General features: G+C 37.1%; 1 protein-coding gene across 1 annotated transcript in view; it reads left to right on the top strand.

The window, feature by feature from the left end:
* Positions 1-18889, top strand: part of DMGDH (dimethylglycine dehydrogenase) — a 42371-nt gene that overhangs the window by 966 nt on the left and 22516 nt on the right. Inside the window, exons 2-7 of the mRNA XM_085042996.1 lie at positions 1189-1354; positions 7539-7637; positions 8902-9066; positions 9515-9719; positions 16244-16492; positions 17625-17823. Coding sequence (XP_084899122.1) covers positions 1189-1354; positions 7539-7637; positions 8902-9066; positions 9515-9719; positions 16244-16492; positions 17625-17823 — 1083 coding nt within the window. The remainder of the gene's footprint in view (positions 1-1188; positions 1355-7538; positions 7638-8901; positions 9067-9514; positions 9720-16243; positions 16493-17624; positions 17824-18889) is intronic.

Here is an 18889-nt window from a genome sequence, read left to right as displayed (position 1 = left end):
CTTATTTTACTTTTCATTTGTCACCACCTAGTGATTAAGCATGCTGCATATTCCTCCTGCAATGGCATTTAAAATGTCATGAGATCTCCATTCCTAAGACATAAATCTAGCAGCTTTTATTTCTGAGTGGAAGATGTAGAAGACTAGTTATACATTAGACTGCTGTTGCCAAAGGAGTTGATAATACATGGGGAGAGGAGAGATAAAACTGAGTATTGATTAACTGTCATGAAGGGGAAGATACTGTGGTTTCATGGTAGTCTACACTGCTACTGTAATAATATGTCCAACCTTGTCTCACATCCAAAAAACAAAAAAAACCCTTTTAAAAAAATTGTGATAAATTTCCATATGTAGCTTGCTGCTTGGCTGTCCATGGATGAGGCACTAGAGAGGAGGATCAGTTGTCCTGCAGAAGAATAGAGCTGCCTATGGCAGCAGTTCTGGTTTATGCAGGCTTAAAGAAGTTGTAAAAGTACATTGTGGTGGAGTAGCAGGTGTGAGCCATTGACAAAAACCTGTTTCTATAAAGTTTTATGTTAAGCAAAGTAGGACGTGTCAAAGTAGGACTGAGGGATTGGCTCAGTTGTTTAGAGCATGGTGCAAATAACACCAAGGCTGTGAATTTAATCTCTGTGTGAGCCATTCAGTTAAAAGTTGCACTCGATGTGGGTACCTTCCAACTCAGAATACTCTGTGAATCTGTGAATTTGTTAAAATAGACAGAACATGAGAGTAAGTACCAAGCTTCATGCTTCATGAGCATGTACATTGATATAGTCTACTGACATTGATTTTATAAGTTTATTAAGGAGTCTTATTGAGTAGATATTTTTAAAACACTTTTTTCTTGCACACAGGACAGCACTTTTGAAAAGTCAGGTTTTGACGCTGTCATTTCAGGCATCAGCTTCTTTTTGAAAAATAGGATCTACAAAAAAGGGTATACTGGTAAAATAGTATTTAAAGTTGCAAGTGGAAGAAAATTAATTTTTTGGGGTTTTTTTTATCATTACCGTTTACTTATATGACCCTCAAAGAGCATTTATTTTAAAAGAGGATACAAGTGAACAGGTTAGGCTTTAAGCCATGTGTATAAACTCCCACACAGAAATCTATGGTTGAAGCAGTAAACAAAAGAGGTGAGAAAAAGTTGCCTTTTTGTAAATGTTTGTAATTTTTTTTCAGGAAAGAAACCTCATCTCCTTCTTTAGGGAAAGACAGAGCAGACACAGTGATCATTGGAGGTGGTTGTGTTGGTGTGAGTCTAGCTTATCACTTGGCTAAAGCTGGCTTGAAGGATGTTGTTCTGCTAGAAAAATCTGAGCTCACTGCAGGATCTACCTGGCATGCAGTAAGAAATGTTTTGTTCATCTCTCAGATTAACAGCAGTTTGTGTATATAATGGTGGTGGAAGTTTCATTACCTTTTTATTCCCCGTCTTTATTTTCTGACAGCACTGACATTACATAAAATCTTGGAGCAACAAAGGTAACAAATATATGCTGTGAGTTTTTTAAGCCTGAATGTTTGTCTGCATTCTGAGAAAAAGAACTAAAAAGGCATACATGTAAAAATGTCAGGGTATGAACACCTCCTATAATGATGTTAATGACATGGTCATAATGGTGCAAAACATGCATTTATGTAATTACGTACTTTCTGAATCTATATCTGGAGTAGATAATGTAACAAAATTAAATAAAGCTTTCCACAATAATGCAATAATAGATGCTTTTTCCATTCATTTCCAGCTATTCTTAACTGAAATTGGGAGATTGTTACCCCAGTGTGCAGCAACACAAAATAGCAGAAACCCAACATTTTGATGTCTCTAGAACTACTCTGTTCAATAGAGTATTTATGCAATACTTTACCTTTTAGGGACAAATTAAGGAGGATGACTCACATATATTATACTTTATTTGTATTCTCATATTTCTCCCAGAGGAGGACGTCTGAAGTCTGAAATGCTTCATCTTAGTGCAGATGTTTTGTGGTTTTGGGGCTTTTTGAGAGAACAGTAGTAAAAATGAAATTTAAAAAAGTCACTTCCTGCAATGTGTAAGCAGCATACTTACTTTTCAATAAGCAAAGCAAAAGAAAACACACTGTATGTAGTAAGAAGAAACAACATTCGGTAGTTGTGTGTCTTTTGGACAGTCATAAAACAGTTCATCAAACAGAGCAACACCATGCAAACTGTCAGATCATGCATCTTGTGTATTGAATCATAACTACAAAATGCTCAAAGACTACTCTGACTTAAGTACAGGAGTGAGGCACAGACTGAATTCTATTTACCGAATGCATATGCTAAATAATATGTTTGTAAAAAACAATAAAAATCCCCTAGTTTAATAAGGAACGAGAATCATGCATGGGGTGTTGTTCCTGAATGTTTCCATTGTTCTCATTGTTGCTCTCACGCACCATAACTTATTGCTCATGACAGTGTTAAAGCAACCCTTCCTTCTGTACTTTTTTGCCCACACTTGTTTGTGAGTGCAGCATTGGAGCCCTGAGTGACGCTCAGTTTCAAAGGTAAGGAGGGACCTGGAGCTCAGCAGAGAAAATGCCTGCCCTACCACAATGGAGAGGGCTGCCTTGTGACACCTGTTGAAACAGAATTTGATGTGATTAACACATCAAGACACCTAGCTGTGGGCCATGTTAAAATGGGTAGCTACATGGTATAGTGTCTCTTTTCACTGAACTCAGTGTTAGAGGACTTTGCCTGATGATTAAAAAGTTGATGGAAAGTCTGTTTCAGATGATTAGAAAAATCAAAACTGTGACTGTGAGTTCCTTGCTATACCAAATACTATGTATTTATCAGTGCTTTCCTCACAGTGATACAAAACTAGATGACAATTACATATATTGTTAGCACGTGAAATGGCACATAGCATGTTGCCTGCAGCCACAATATTCAGTCTGGTTCAGATCCTGCTGCACTATACCACATTTTACCTCTTTCAGTCTGGGAAATCCTGCCAGGGCTCAGAATCATGTTTCAGATAGATCATATTCCTGGTGGTGCTGCTGCTAAAACTTTCTTTCATTTCTCAGGTCTGAGATAAATTTGGCTGATTTTCATGTGTGCTATTGAAACAGCACAACAAGTATGCACATTTTTATATCACCAGTTATGAAAAGATATAACAGGGAAGTTATTATATGTTTTATTTTACTTCTTGCAAATGTAATTGATTTTGCTGCTGACAGTAAAGCACAGTGCAAGACAAATAATAACTTTTTATAATTTGGTCAAGCTCTTAAGAAGAGAGAATTTAGTATATAACTCTATTAATAACATTTTCCTCCAGAAAGCTAATTTAATAATGGCATTAGTATAAAATCTGAAAATGATTGAAATAGAACAAAACTGATACATAAACATTTCAACATTAAAAAGTTTCAAATATAAATATTCTTTAAAATATTGTGTCAATTCTTATAGCAAAGTGGCCATTCTTAAAATTACTTTTCCAGATCATGTCTACCTAAAATAACAAAATCTCTTAGAAAAATAGGGTAAAGCTTAGAGAAAATCTCCTTCAACTACAAGCATGGTTCACTCTGAAATTCAGGAAAACACATAGCTACATGCTGAGATAGCTGGGACAGAGTGAGTTCATGACTGAGTTTCAGAGTAAAACGAAGTATACAGGAAGATAGAAGCAGCAAAAAGCTGCAAATGGAGCAATTTAGAAAAGTTGCCTGAACATGTAAAAGGGATGTTAGAAAAGCCAAAGCTCAACTAGATTTAAGATTTGTTAGGAAAATTAGAGGCAACAAGAACTGTTTCCACTGCTGCATTATTAGGAAAAGGTTGAAAAATGAAAATGTGTCAGTTACACATTGCTGAAGGAGGTGATTTATTCAGTCATAGTGTACACTGATAAGGCCTCAGTGCCTTCTTGCCTCAGTTTTCTCTGGCAGGGTTTCTCAGGCCTCAGGGCTAAAGGAGAAGGGTAGCTACTGGCAGTGGATGAGGACCAAACCAGGGATTGCTGGGGTAACTTGCACATATGTTGGTCCAGACAGGCTGCATCCGAGAATGCTGCTGATTTATCACAAGGTCACAGATGTACCAACTTTGAAAGCCTGTTGAAATTGGTAGAGGTGCCAAAGATTTGGAGGAGAGCATATGAATGACTCTTGAAAAAGCTAAAGGGCAGAGCAGAGGAGCTAAAGGCTAGGTAACCATAGTTCAGTTCTTGGGAAAATCATCGAATGAGCCCAAGATCCACAAAAGAGAAAAAAATGTGACTGGGAACAGTCCAGATAAATTTGCCAAGTCTAAATCGTGGTAGGTAAAACCTGATTGCTGTCTATTATGGAACAACTGAGTTCTTAGACAAGGGGAAGTCAGTGGGTGTCACTTACCTGGATTCTAACAAGGCTTTAAACACTATCTCCCATACCATCCATGTGTTCAACTGAAGATTTTATGGTCTGTATGGCTGGACAATTAGAAAATTAAAAGACTCTTTGGATGGCTGGGCTCGGAGGGTACTGGTGACTGAGTCATACTCTACCCAAAGCCTGGAAATAAGTGGAGTGTCACAGGAGTCTGTCCTGGGACCCATCCTGTTTAATATCTTTATCAGTAGTTTGGAGTAGATGATGAAGTACATGCTCATCCAAGTTTGAAGTTAACACCAAACTGGGAGGAGTCAAGGCACTCAAGGGCAGGGCTGCCATGCTGAGAGACCTAGGCAGGGTGGAAGGATGAAAAGAGAGTTTAATAGAATTTTAAAAGGCCCAATGCAATTCCATACTTAGCCAGGAAAGTAGTGCAGCTTCTGTCTTTGAAGTTTCTCAAACGCCAGGCTGGAAAAAATCTTGAGCAATGTGGTCTGGTCTTGTAGCTGACCTTGCTTTGAATGTGAAATTTGAGAGGGATCTCCTGAGGACCCATTCAATCTTTTTGTTTTATTACAATTGTTTTATGATTTTATTATCTTAATTTTTATATCATGAAATCGGGTAATAGTCTCCCAGCTGCACTCTTGAAATCAAAAACATTTGTTATCTTAAGCCAAAAGGCATCAAATGCACTTAAAATTCTTTTATTTACTTAAAAGTGTAAGAGAGTGAAGTGTTTTCTTAATTCCTGCAATTAAATGCTTTTGAATATTTATGGGTTTGTAGCTAACTTGCAAGTGATATATGGCTCATTTAGTTCAAAATGACTACACTAATATTGACCACTAAAATGGAATTTCCTTATAACTGGAAGATGTATTACTACTTTTGGAAGAATGACAGACCAGAAGATATTTACATAAATAAAAGAAGACAGTAAAAACAATATGAGATACCAAAGTTTGCAGGTAGAAGTAAATTAATTACTGTTAGGCTATTTTAGATGGCTAAAGAAATTTAAATACTTCAACTCCTAATTTATTTCTTCATTCTGTACACACTGAAAAATGGCCCTTAGAACATATTTTTTGAGAAACAAACAAGTTTTAGCTAAAAACTCTGCCATTGAACAGCCTTGGGGTTTAGTCTAAGGTAATTAAAATAAATATGTTCACAACATTGAATGCACATAAATCAAATGAGATAAAAATCACATTTAGTCAAATATCTAGTCTTCAGTTTTGTCCAATATGATGCTAATGATCCAATATGATAATAAGAAAAGAACAAGTAATATTTTTTCCAGACTATTCATTTAGCTCAGGGACAGGTTTATGTGATCACTTCTTAAACTCAGATTACTGAGCTAATGAACATTGCCAAACATACTTATAGTCAAATTTATGAATGGAATATAGATACAGCTGAAAAATATGATACTGACAAATGAGTAATTTTACACTCTTTTCCATTGTCTTGGCATTTTAGTAATCTGGTGCACTATGATATTTATATAAATTGAGGTATCAGAAAGATAGAATTCATGCAAACAAAGGTAAAACAGCTTTCAACACCATGGCTGGCATCAGGACATACAATCACTAATGCCAGATTGTAATGACCCTTTTGCTCTGAGGATACAGAGTACCTGTCATGTCAGTGAATCTGATCTATGTTTTTTGACGGAGATAGTATCTGAGTGTGAGCTCTTTGCTAAGAACAAGAACTAGGGTAAGAATTTTGCTCTTTTCTGAAGAAAAAGATCCCATCTTAGATGTGAAGCTGCACAAAGAAATTTGGGACAGAAAAGGTCATGGTTTAAGAAAATGAGGATGTGTGACCTAATTCATGCCATATACATTCATATAATTAGAGAGAATTGTAACATCTAATAGCTTCATAGCATAATTAAATTAGTTTGGATTAAAAGATCTCTTTAAAGGCCACTAAATCTTGCTTTCATTATTCATATGTCTGCAGGTATTCCACTAGCTTTAAAAGTTAAATCCAAAAACATGTAGCACAGAACAGTTAACATGTTAAAATCAGGAGTATTTAATGTTAATGTGTGCTGGGCAACTTAGAAGGAAACTATCAAAACTGTGCGATGTGTGTCACTTATTACCTGTGGATTTCCTGATCTCTTTTTTTTCTCGGAATGGCAGGGAATTCAAAGATGGACTCCAAGTGTCTCGCTCCCATTGGGAAGCAAGTTTAATCTATAAGTTCTGTTTTAGTTAGCACAAAATATACTCTGTCTATAAAATATTCAAATCAGTATAGTTATCTTGAAAAACTATGGTAATTTTATATTTCTGCTGTCCCACTTGAAGAAGGTTTTAGTGAGTTGATAAGCCCAGGACATACAAAGACATATGTTTAGCTTCAGTAACTCTTCAATACTGGTTTTTTTAAGACTAAATGTCTGCAGCTATGAATGTCATTAGGTTGATGCAGCCATCTCTATTGTAGGCAGGTGAGTAATTCCCTTATACGTTGAAAAGGCTGTAATAATGTCTTGATTTTTCCGTTGCATAGATCTGGAAGAACTTGATAGCTTTCTAAAGTTACACCTGGTAAAGTGATATGCAAAATATATACTGTAATTTCTTAAACTACTTCTAAAATGCAGCAATTGCTTTTTCACTGCCACATGAGACAGCTGTTGAGAATACAAGAATATCATATTCCACTACGCTGCTGCACGCACCCCAGGAATGTAATAACTCTTCTGAAGATCTGGTCTTTCTGAAGGCTTGGTTTCTCTCTCATCTCCATTTGTAAGAGGAAAGTACTGTACTACAGGACATTTAGAATTAGTAATTTGATTTTGTTGATCAGAAATTAAGTTTGTATGTCCCTTTCAAAAGATTTTAAGCAGTCAACTGAATAATTTAAGGGAAAAAAGTAAGCTATAGGAGAGAACAACTGCAACAGTATCATGGGTTGGCAAAGTTGATGAGAAAAGACAGATGGAAAAACACCTGTGCAGAAAACAAAAATGGCATAACTATAGAAAGGAGTTTATTTTTATTTTTGTAGCAGTTGGTTCTATCCATGTGTTGTTTTTCTTTACAGTATCTTGGCAGTTCATTTTTAAATGACAGTTGAAAGGAAGGAAAGAACACTGCCTTTCTAATTTATGTTCCTATTTTTTATTTGAGGCTGGTTTAACTACTTATTTTCATCCTGGAATAAACCTGAAGAAAATCCATGCTTACAGCATCAAACTCTATGAGAAGCTGGAAGAAGAGACTGGACAGGTAATCCCCTTAACCTTTGAAGTATTAATTCTGAGCAATACCAACTGTAGTAAAAGTCTTACCAAAAAATGTAGTTGAGAAGAGTGTGAAGTGGGAGTATGTCCCTTTTAATTGAAATACATTCTTCTGCATGCCTAGTCACTACATATTGTAGATGGTTTCCTAAATCCCTCTACAGTTTAGGAAAATGGTGCTCATAAAACATCTCAAGACAGCAGAGAGTCTGCAAATTTTAACTTGATAAAGGAGCTAAAATAGCATCAGGAATCTGGAATGAACGGATTGATTGTGATACATTCCTGCCTTAAATATATATGCTTAAAAATTCATATGCTATGATGCTATTTGTACATGAGAAGATTGCTGCAATTCTTCCTGTCCCTTTCAGAGACGTGTTTTTATTTAGTGACATAAGGAATGGATATGCAGAGAAACACAGGAGTCATCTTTTTTATCTGGCATCTCTCAGCCATGTAGATTTCGTTTACTAAACTTGTGCTTTCTTCAGACAGCAGCAGCAATTGAATGAACCTCCTGAATTAGTCTACAAATTTTATATTTTTTAATATTTTTCATTGTTCATGTAATATGACAGATATTTTTTATATTTGTCATAAAAGGCTTTTTTCTTCTTTCTGCTACTCAACTAGATAAGCTGCAACATCAGATTATCATTGTGAGTTCTAGTAAAATAATTATTCAGCCCTTTTGTAGTCCTGTGAGGTAACATAGAAAAGGTGAAGAAAAGTAAGCATTTGGTGTCCAGCTCTGTAAGGATGTTCAATTTATTAAAAAGACAAAAAAGGCGAGTGTTTTTTCATTGTGTTAATAAAGGCACTTAGTTAAACACATTCTGCAACATGTCAATAGGAAATTACGCAGATGATAGACTTTAAAATAGAGTATATATAATATACTTATTTTTGAGACATTTCTGATTCTATTTTTGAAAATGTGTGGGTGCATATATCAAATATTAATGACTTGTTAGTAAAAATGAATGTATCATGGCATTCAATAAATACTTCTTGAAGCTGTTTTGAAGTTAGCATGCAGGAATTTAGGAACTTAATTTGATAACTTCTTGAAAAATTATTTTCTCTAGGAGTCTATGTCTAAGGCCTGTTCCTTCAAGGGCCTCTAACTTATTTGCATTTTTTTCAGTGATGTTAGTGGAAAAATTCCTGTAGACTTCCCATAGCACAGGAAAATAGATATATGGTAATCAGTGAAGTTTCTTTCAGTAAATTGCTCTTTGTTTTAGCATGTGGGATTTCATCAGCCTGGCAGTATCAGAATTGCTTCAACCCCTACTAGGGTGGATGAATTCAAATACCAAATGACTCGTGCTGGTTGGCACCCAACAGAGCAGTATCTAATCACGCCTGAGAAAGTGCAAGAGCTATTTCCATTATTGAACATGGATAAGGTAAAGAACCCAATTTTATGAAATATAACTAGCATTGCAATTAAATATTGGTCTGTGAGATAAATACGTGTACAGTCTCCTTTCTTTATACAAATTGTACAAGAGATTGTTGTTTTTCAATGAAAAAAAAAAAGTATTGTAGCCTAAAATCAGACTCTTGTGAATTTTAGTGCAAACTGTAAGTTTGAGTACATACTATTAATTACTATGTCTGTAATATTGTAATATTAAAGCATTACAAGCTTGGATTGCTTGGGGGATCTGAGCAATTCTACTCACTTAGACCATTGTTAAGTTGGATTGAGGCTGATACTATATATTTTGAAAATTTATTTTGATTTCACTTCTTAAAGTTTACTATATTCAAGAAAGAAAGTGTTTTTTAAAAAACTAGCTAACTTTGGTAAATTTTACTTTCTTTTGTTTGCGGGATTTTACCTCTACTTAGGTTTTAGCTGGCCTGTATAACCCTGGAGATGGTCATATTGATCCGTATTCTCTAACTATGGCCTTGGCTGCAGGAGCCAGAAAATATGGTGCTCAGTTAAATTATCCTGTCCAAGTGACTAATCTGAAGTCCCGATCAGATGGAACTTGGGAAGTTGAAACTCCACTTGGAATAATTCAGGCAAAGAGAATTGTGAATACTGCAGGTAGGATCTAATATAAGCATTTGAGTGTTTTTCAGATTCACAAACTAGCTGACACAAAGCACCTGTACTGAGTTGTGTGGGTTGCATGTATAAGAACCCACATGTTTTTGAACATTCACTTGGTTTGTGGTAAAAGGTATTTTGCACATATTTCCTCACAGTATGGTGAAAATTTAGCTCTTATTAATTGCCTTTTAATAGGTATTGAAAATATTTACTATAATTTGTCTCCAGCAGTTAGTAATCACAGTGCCTTGTCAGATTTTAGTAGTGAAAGAGACCTTTACTGGTCTACAGTAAGTTGTGTAGAAGAGAGTCTACTGTCTAGAGTCATGGAATCATAGAATATCCTAAGCTGGAAAGGACCCCCAAGGATCATCAAGTCCAACTCCTGCCCCTGCACAGGACATCCCCCAGTCATACCATGTGCCTGAAAGTGTTGTCCAAACACTTCTTGAACTGTGGCAGGCTTGGTGCTGTGACCACTTCCCTGGGGAGCCTGTTCCAGTGCTCAGTAGGTGAACAGTCCATGCAGTCTGCAAAAATCTAATGAAACACAGATAGGAATGGAGATGGAATGTACAAATGAAGCAGAAATATCTTCACTGTTTCTTCAAAGAGTCTGAGGATTTGACCTTGCTTATTTCACTATTATCTTTCTCTCAGATTTAACTCTATCCACATATCCTTGAAATGGAAGATCTTTTGTTGTCCTTTGAGTCATATTTTAAAGATGTGCTTGGCTTAACAGTGCATTTTTTGCATGTCATAAAAATTGCCTAACTCAAAGGAGCTTGTATTTACGTATGTGAATTTTATTGTTCATTTAGTTAAAGAAGCCAAAATGCTGTTTGTGCTTCAAAGAGCTTTTGGGCAAGTGTCCTTTAGATTTTTGTTTATTTTCCTAAGCAAGTTTATAGGTCTAAAAACCTGTATTCAATCAAAACTTTACTTATTTTTATGCTGCTTTATACAAGTACAGAAAAATATATTATCGGCGAAACAGTTGGCACGTTTTATGTGAAGAGTGCTTTCTGCTTCCTAGTAGGAGATTTTCTGTTTTCAGTTGTTTGGAAACTTGTTGAATATTTACCATATAGATTAAATTTTTGCAGACTCTCTCTCAAACTGGATCATGTCTGCATTTTAAGGGCATTACTCCTGCATACCTCCCATCGCAGTGAATAATCAGGCTTCAGTCAGAGGCTGCGATGTCTCGAGTTGACTTTCTCACTCAGATGGGACAAGTGAACTGAGAGCAAGAATGTATCTTTATAATCCCTTTTTGTATATTTGCAATCGAACAGAAAAAAAAAATAAAAGCACCTATTTCTAGTGCAAGGCAGGTAAAACTAAGAAGTTAAGTGAGACAGCAGCTCTTCTTGTTGGTGGATAGAATACCACAGCTGACAATAGGAATTAAGAGGGTATTGGAGTGAAAGGGGAATAGGCTGGGAGAGCAAAATGCCTTGGAAAGATTTCTGGAGGTGTTTTAGAGCACTGGCAGCAAGTGGAACAGTTATGGGCTACAGGACTTGCTGAATAAGAAAGCTCAAAGCAGGGGGGGATGGCAGCAATGGGGATGACACCAGGGAGATAATGGGAGGGTATCTGATACGTTTCAATAAGGAAACTGAAGCTAGGAACTTTTCAGACAAGAGGATTAGTAAGGATACTCAAGGAATGGTTGTGTGTGGAACAGAGTGGAAAACTGAGCTGTTTAAGCATGAAAGACTGGTGTAATATATAATAGCAAGGGAGGGGTAGATGGGAGTGGATTGGGAGGAAGAGAAGGCTGCTGGGACAGAACTTTACAAATGAGGGAGACTGACTAGCACATGGTGACAAAATAGCTGAAGAAGGATGTAAGGACTGGAGTAAGAGTAGAGTTTGAGACAGCAGAAAAAAATGAGAGAGAAATTTAAAGAGTGGGATAAAATGGCTGGACTCTGAGGGGATGTACTTCATGGACCTTCCTTTCAGAGTCTGGGATACGGACAGCCCTCTGTTAAATCATTCTAGGCTTTCAGTAAAGACCTACTGGAAAACCCACTGAAAAGTGCACTTTCTTATCATATGCTTTTCATACATAGGTGATCACCTGCTATTGCTATATGCCTAGCTAAAATAACAAGGATCTGAGGCTCTAGGCTTGCTCATGAATGCCACATAATGAATTTTGGAGAGAAGGAGGACTGGAGGAGTTTAGTATGCCTTTTAGAAGGCAATTAACTACACAAACAGGGAAACCAAATTAAAAGAATTTTATGTAGATCACAAAGTCAAGCACTTGGAAAATGAGAGGAGTCAATATTTGATTGCCTTTGGACTGCCAGTTCATAGCTTTCAGGCATGAATTATGGAACAGCATTCAGTTACAAAATCACAAGCTCTCTTACAAATAGGATCCTTATGTCATTTGTGTGGATATATTGGTCTGGGAGTGATCCAAGATTATGAAATGGAAAGACAGCTCTCCTGGCAATCAGACTTATTAAGGCCACAAACTTCTAGACACTCATTATTCCTAACTATTAGTTCTGCATTGTATGGATGAAGTATCACAGATGTAGCAACTTTCCTACATTTTTTGTAGTGTAGTTGTCTTTCTTTGGCTAATATATCTAGTTGATATTAAGCAGGGTTTTCTGGTAAATGCTTTTCAGAGTTTATTTGCAAAACCTAGAATGCACCCTTGTGAGTTTTCATAAGTCTTTTTTATTATTTAATAAGTTATTAAATCAACAATATATTTACTTAATTCTCCTGTGTAGTTGGTTGTTCAGCCAAAATGAATATTTGAAGCACATATTGCTTAACATTCTGGCTAATGATGTAAAATCAATACTGTATAACACATATCTCTTATAAATGTTTTCTCAGATAACATTCATTCTTTTCCATAGCCTTGCCTCATTCCACTACAGATCATGACTGGTATAATTTTAGACTCATGTTGCAGAGAAAAATACATCAGAAGGCTCTTTACATTCCATCTCCCCCTCCCTGCCTCACCCTGCAACTGACATCTGCTGCAGAACTGGAACAAACTAGTTTCAACCAATCTTTAGCTGTTCCTTATGTGAGATTTCCATTTTAGAGGAAAACAGATGCCTAATAAATAATCCCTGACATGAAGTAACCGTACTGAGCCTGCTGAAGTTATTTGCAGCCTATTTATAATGGAATGTTTGATTGAAGTCTGCAAAAATAGTGATTCAGTTTATATATACAGTGTGGGTGTGTGTATATAGGCATGTATTTTCAGACATGTACATGCTGTATGTACAACCATTTATATATATGATGTGGTAGAAGATTGTCTTTTTCAAAAATAAGAAATACTCAGATTATATGCTTCAGCAGTTATGCTAAGTAATACTACCACTAAATATTTCAGCATCAAATGTTTGCAGTGTCTACATTTCAAATTCACAAATGTCCTAGAGATATAAAGTATGCTTCCATTTACCTCTACTATGTGTGATAGGACTTGGCGTCTGCTTGCAATTAAAACTTTGTTTCAGAGAACATATTCTTCTTTTTGCCATTTTCGTTTTTGTTCAAAAACCTTAAACAAAGAAAGTGTAATAGTTTTCATTTATTAAATGTTACCTTTTGTTACTTGAAGCAATTAAATAAGCTCTTATCACAAGTGTGAGTTTTATTAGAAGTACAATACTGGAGATTTTATTTTAAACAAACCTAAACTATTTGTCTCTTACTCAAAAAAGTTTAAAATTATCTGTGTTTGTAATGCTATTCTGCAAATTTAATTGCTAAGAAAGCTTTTATTATTGAGAAAGAAACAAAGCTAAGTTTCAAAGACATAATTTTCTGCTACTTCACCTTTCCCTCTCCTCTGTGGAACATTACCTTACCTTAAATCATGACCTTGCCTTAAAATAATTTTATTTGTAGGTGACGTGGAAATGTCCAAATCAAAAGAAGTTCCGTAAAGATTGTTAGCTGCCGCTTAAATCCACATTTGTGTGTATCATGTGTACTGAAGGAAACCCTTGAATATGTGCTATAAATGCAGATTTATTCAAATTTCTTTCATTGTCTTCTGTATAAGAGAAGTTGTGTTTCAATAGCCTTAAAGGATGTTTTGTATCACTCACTCTATATGATTATGGCATGATCATCCCTGAACCAATTTAACTGACATAACAAGAGTTCTGGCAATGAGTCTCCTCCAAATGGTGAGGTGCCATTAAGAAGCAGAGCCCCTCTATATGATAACTGCTCAGCAACAGGTACTGTTTTCTAGAATTTAATGGAACAATCTCTTAAAGGTGATGCTGGATTTTCTCTGCTGCTTTGCCTTAGCTGGCTGGCAGTAATTGTTAACTGAGTCACCACAGAAAACATTTTCCTTGGAAACTTTGCATTTTTAAAAACGGTGGGTGTTAGACCCCGAGGCTGGTTTGTAATATTAAATAAGAGACTGACAGCCATCCTGGCATGGGGGAATGGCACAAGGCCAGGACAGCCCAATTCAGCTTTCCTAATTGTCCTGGCTTTAAGCCATGCCAGAGGTGAGAGGATGTATTCCCCAGTTAATGTCAGCAAGCGGCATGAGCCAGCTGCTGCCCACAGGACAGGGAGCCAAGCAGGGTAACCAGGCTGGCTGAGCCAGCCAGGGCTCTGTCCGGCAGGGCACAGGGGACACAGCAGGGAAGGCCCAGGACCTGCAGTTGGGGTCAGCCCGCAGTCCAGGCCTCCAGATGGACTTGTGGAGGTGAGGCACAGTCAGATCCATAGTGGTGAAGCCAGGCTGAGGCCAAGCCAGGAATGTGACCACAGGTCAGGAACAGGCCTGGTGACGATAACCGGGATCAAATGGTGCCCAGTAATCAACAGGCAGGACTGCAGAGTTGAGACTGAGCTGAGGTCAGCTGAGAAGTAGTCCACGGATCAGGGTCTGGATCAATGTGTTCCATGGCCAGGCACAGGCATGGTTGTGACAGAGCTGTAATCAGGCACACAATCAAACCAGCTCAGACAGGTTCTGAAGGACCTGAGCTGACCTGGAATGGAACTCCTGTGCCCATGGGTATGGGTGGAAGTCCCAGGTGAAGCTGTTTAGGGTTTGTGTTTTGGTGCCCTTGGGGCACTGAGAAACTTTGACCAAATCTTGGAGAGTAGGAATTGAAGAGAGAGGTAGGAGAATTTGGTTAAGACAAGCAAACAGAAAAAAGAAAGAAAAGTTTCACATTAAGCTGGGCAGCATGAAGTGTATGTCCCAGGGGAAAGGACAGCTGTGTTAGGTAGAAAATCTTGCTGGAGATATTTTATCTTAAGCAGTTTGGAGTCAGCTGGTTACACAGGAACCAGGCTGACCTGCCTTCTTTTTCTGGGTGCCCTATGGCACAATAGCCTTTTAGCTGGAAGGCCCTGCCACCTCTTCTTCCTCTTTCATTTTGTCTTCCTCCAACCCTCACTCACGGACTCCCCTGAAACTGTAATTTCATTGGATTTTCCCCCTTCATTCCAGCTCCTGGAATGAAGAGATCTCTGCTCCTTGATCTAAAAGTCAGGAGAGTGGGGCTGAGACACTATTCAAAGTGTCTTAGAGCAGCTGCCATTCCAGTCAGTTGCACCTGTCTGTTTCCCAAGTCTGTTATGTTTCAGCCTCACAGCAGATGTAAGCCATGATGCAGAGTCCAAACTAGTGTTTGGCAATTAAGTAGCGTCCACTTCTTCATTCTGACACAGGTACCTCACTAAATGAATGTGCCTTACCAGCTTAACCTTAACAGAGAATTATGTCTTCTCTAACTTCTGTCTCATGGTACACATGAAGTATCTTGAGCCAGCTTCAGAGGCAAGGAAATTGTTGCTTGCATTCTCGGGTCACAGTCTGTATCAGGAATCCAAACTGGACATCTATGGAAGAGCACACTTGACTATTCACCAATACAAACATCATAATGGATTGATTGGGGTGTGAGATACATAATAAATGTGAGTCACATGATGCATGTGAAAGAGGAGACAAACTTTCATTCTTGAGGTCAGCTGCCTGAAAAATAGTCCCTTAGTCTGTTGGGGTGTTAGGAGTTGATTGCTGTCTTGGTAAAGCATACTGGCTCATTTGGTTGATAGTAAGAAACTTGGTTAGCATGATGTGAGGTAATTTACTCTGGTGTTTAAGTGTCTCTAACTTTGGTAGGAGTGCAGTGCAGACCTGCTTTACTGAAATAAGTCATGGGGTTTGTGGAACTGTTAATTAAATTCTGAACTTTTAGAAGCCTAATTTATAATTTACCCATTATATTTTTTAATATGCGTATTCGATGAAAATATATGGTAGTATAATTAGGAAAAAAGGACATGGAATTATGGAGGGGAAAATATGCTAGATAATATGAAAAATAAAGTGAAAATTAGGAGTATGGGAATAAAAACCCGTCACACATAAAAGCACAGTGTTTACTGCAAATATTTTACTGTCATTTTCTGTTCACTGAAATTAGTGTTTTAATATTTCTGTTTTGGTTTTGTTTTTTCTTCTCTAGGCTTCTGGGCCCGTGACATAGGCAAGATGATTGGCCTGCAGCACCCTCTCATACCTGTTCATCATCAGTATGTTGTGACATCAACTATCCCTGAAGTTAAAGCCCTAAAAACAGAATTGCCTGTGATTCGTGACTTAGAAGGGTCCTATTATCTAAGGCAAGAAAGGGATGGTCTTTTATTTGGTCCGTATGAAAGTGATGAGAGGATGAAGCTGGAGGAGTCATGGATAACAAATGGAGTCCCACCAGGTGATTAAGAACATTAAACCTTTGAACCTAATAAGCACTAGCACACATTTTAGTGTGTATTAATCCCTGGCTGTCATGCTGCCTTATGTGATGAAAAATACAAAATTTTGCAATGCAAAAACCTTTTTTAAAGAATAGTTGTAACTCTAATGATAAAAGATAATAGAAATACAAATGTAACATAAGAAAAGCCTACTACAATTTAATCTAAGCCTACATTCTGAAGAGATGCTTGTGTGTTGGCATCACTAAATCTGTGCTATATTGACTTTTTTGCCTGAATAGGCAGTTGCAGTTCTCTCCAGCATGCTGAAAGGAGGTCTGGGTATTTATTGTTACCCCCAAGATAATGTGATTGTCAAATAGGAACAGCAAAGGGATGTCTTAGACAAAATGCTGTGCTTGGATATAAGTGCAAGAGAGCTGTAGATGTGTATAGAATACAAAAATATACTATGTCATACAGCTGCTTACTAAGAAACGTTATAAATTATTGTGTTATATCTAAGCTCTGACTTTCCACTCACTTCCAGACAGGTTATACAAAGTCATCAGTGCTGCTGTTTTAGAAAAACAGAATGTTTCCTGAGGAGAGGCAGTTAACATGGTTTGATTTTGGATAGCCCTGTCACAGCTTCCTGAACTTACTGTCTCCAGTAGCCTCAGCTGCCTCTGCAGAATGATGTTCAGCCATGCTTAGAGCCCAGTCTGAGGGGTGAAATATATTCAGAAATTCATACAATTTCATGGAACTCATAAGCAGATACAGAAAGTATCTTTCTTCCCCTCCTCAAATTATTGGCATATTGAGAAAAATAAGTGGGTCTCATTAATATGGAAGAAAGTTTCTCTGTGTCTTCACTTCCTTTTACTTCATTGTTGAATTTGCATGACCTTAGGGTTAAACAAATATGTATAAAGGATAGTATAATTGCAGTGACAAATAAACCTGGTCCTACAGGTATTTTTGCATGCCATTTTTCCTCTGTAGGATGGTGAAGGCTTGAACATACGCATTGATTATTCCCATATAACTTGTATATATATATATAGATACCAGAACTGTATTTAAAATGTATGTGTGTTCTCTGTGTAAGTAAGTATATATAATAAGAGTCAAACATTTGTGCAGGTTTTGGAAAAGAACTTTTTGAGTCTGATTTAGACAGAATAATGGAGCATATTGAGGCTGCTATGGAAATGGTCCCCGTTTTGAGAAAAGCAGACATCGTAAACACAATTGCAGGTCCTATTACCTATTCTCCAGACATTCTTCCTATGGTGGGACCACATCAAGGTGTCAGAAATTACTGGGTAGCTATTGGTTTTGGGTAAGTTCTTTGCAACAACTTCTGTTTATCATATTGTTAAAATGGTAGTCAGCTCAAGCTTTGCACATTTTTATGGGCTTGGGAGTTTTTTTGCACATATTTTGTGTTAAACGTAATTGGAAATAGTCTTAATAACCACAACCTGTATAATGTATGCTCATCCTTCTCTCTTACTTCATTAGTCTCACTAATTTTTTAATTTGTTTCCTCCTTTTAATCTGGAGGCCAATGTCTGTGACACTTCATGACAGAGCAGGAAATGGTGGTACTTTGTACTGTCTGTGCCGCAAGTTAAAGTCACAAAAAGTGCTGTGTTTTAAAGTATACTTTCCAGTGAATTTTATATCTTGCTTTGAATTACACTGTATTTAACAGTTGTGTGTTGCATGTAAAACTGGTTTCACTGAAGTTGAGCAAAAATGAATGTGCAGCATGAATTTTTGTGTGAAGAATTGAAGGCATACTTAATAGAAGACATTCCAGCATAGCATGTGACTGACTGCTCTAGGGATACAAATCCAGTGTCCCTGACTGTTGAAAGTTGAGATGAAAAATTACATTGCTGGGTGTTGGAGGAAAGCAAACATGGAGGACACCAGCAGTATAAATGAGTGGTTTACTGGTGTCATTCTCTCACCTCTTACAGTGTTTTCCTTGAATGTGATTTACATCTATTTATTATGGCTGCACTGGACTCAGTGGTAAAACACCAACATCCCTTTAATTGTCTTAGGTTGACCATTGAGTCAAGCTGGATAGAATGAGCCAAATACAATTACAGGCACATGTTATTGAACACATTCTGTTTACATTGTTTTTCCAATTGCCTAATTTGCTGTTCAAAATCCAGCTCAGCTTTTTCCAGTTTTCTTTCATTCCAAACCAAACAAGCCCCCGGATCATAAGATAAGGCAGTATCACTAACGTGCTTTCTGAGGCCCTCAAAATGAAAAAGCTTGGTAATTTTGCAATGATTCATTGTGAAAGGTATTCACCTTTGCTGCTTGGATTTTAAAAAAAATAATGTTATCTTTCAGTAACATTTGCAGAACTTATAGTTACAAAA

Source organism: Lichenostomus cassidix, chromosome Z (assembly GCF_008360975.1).
Source record: "Lichenostomus cassidix isolate B80296 chromosome Z, HeHo_3.0, whole genome shotgun sequence".
Lineage (NCBI taxonomy): Eukaryota > Metazoa > Chordata > Aves > Passeriformes > Meliphagidae > Lichenostomus > Lichenostomus cassidix.
This window is presented reverse-complemented; position numbering and strand designations above follow the sequence as displayed.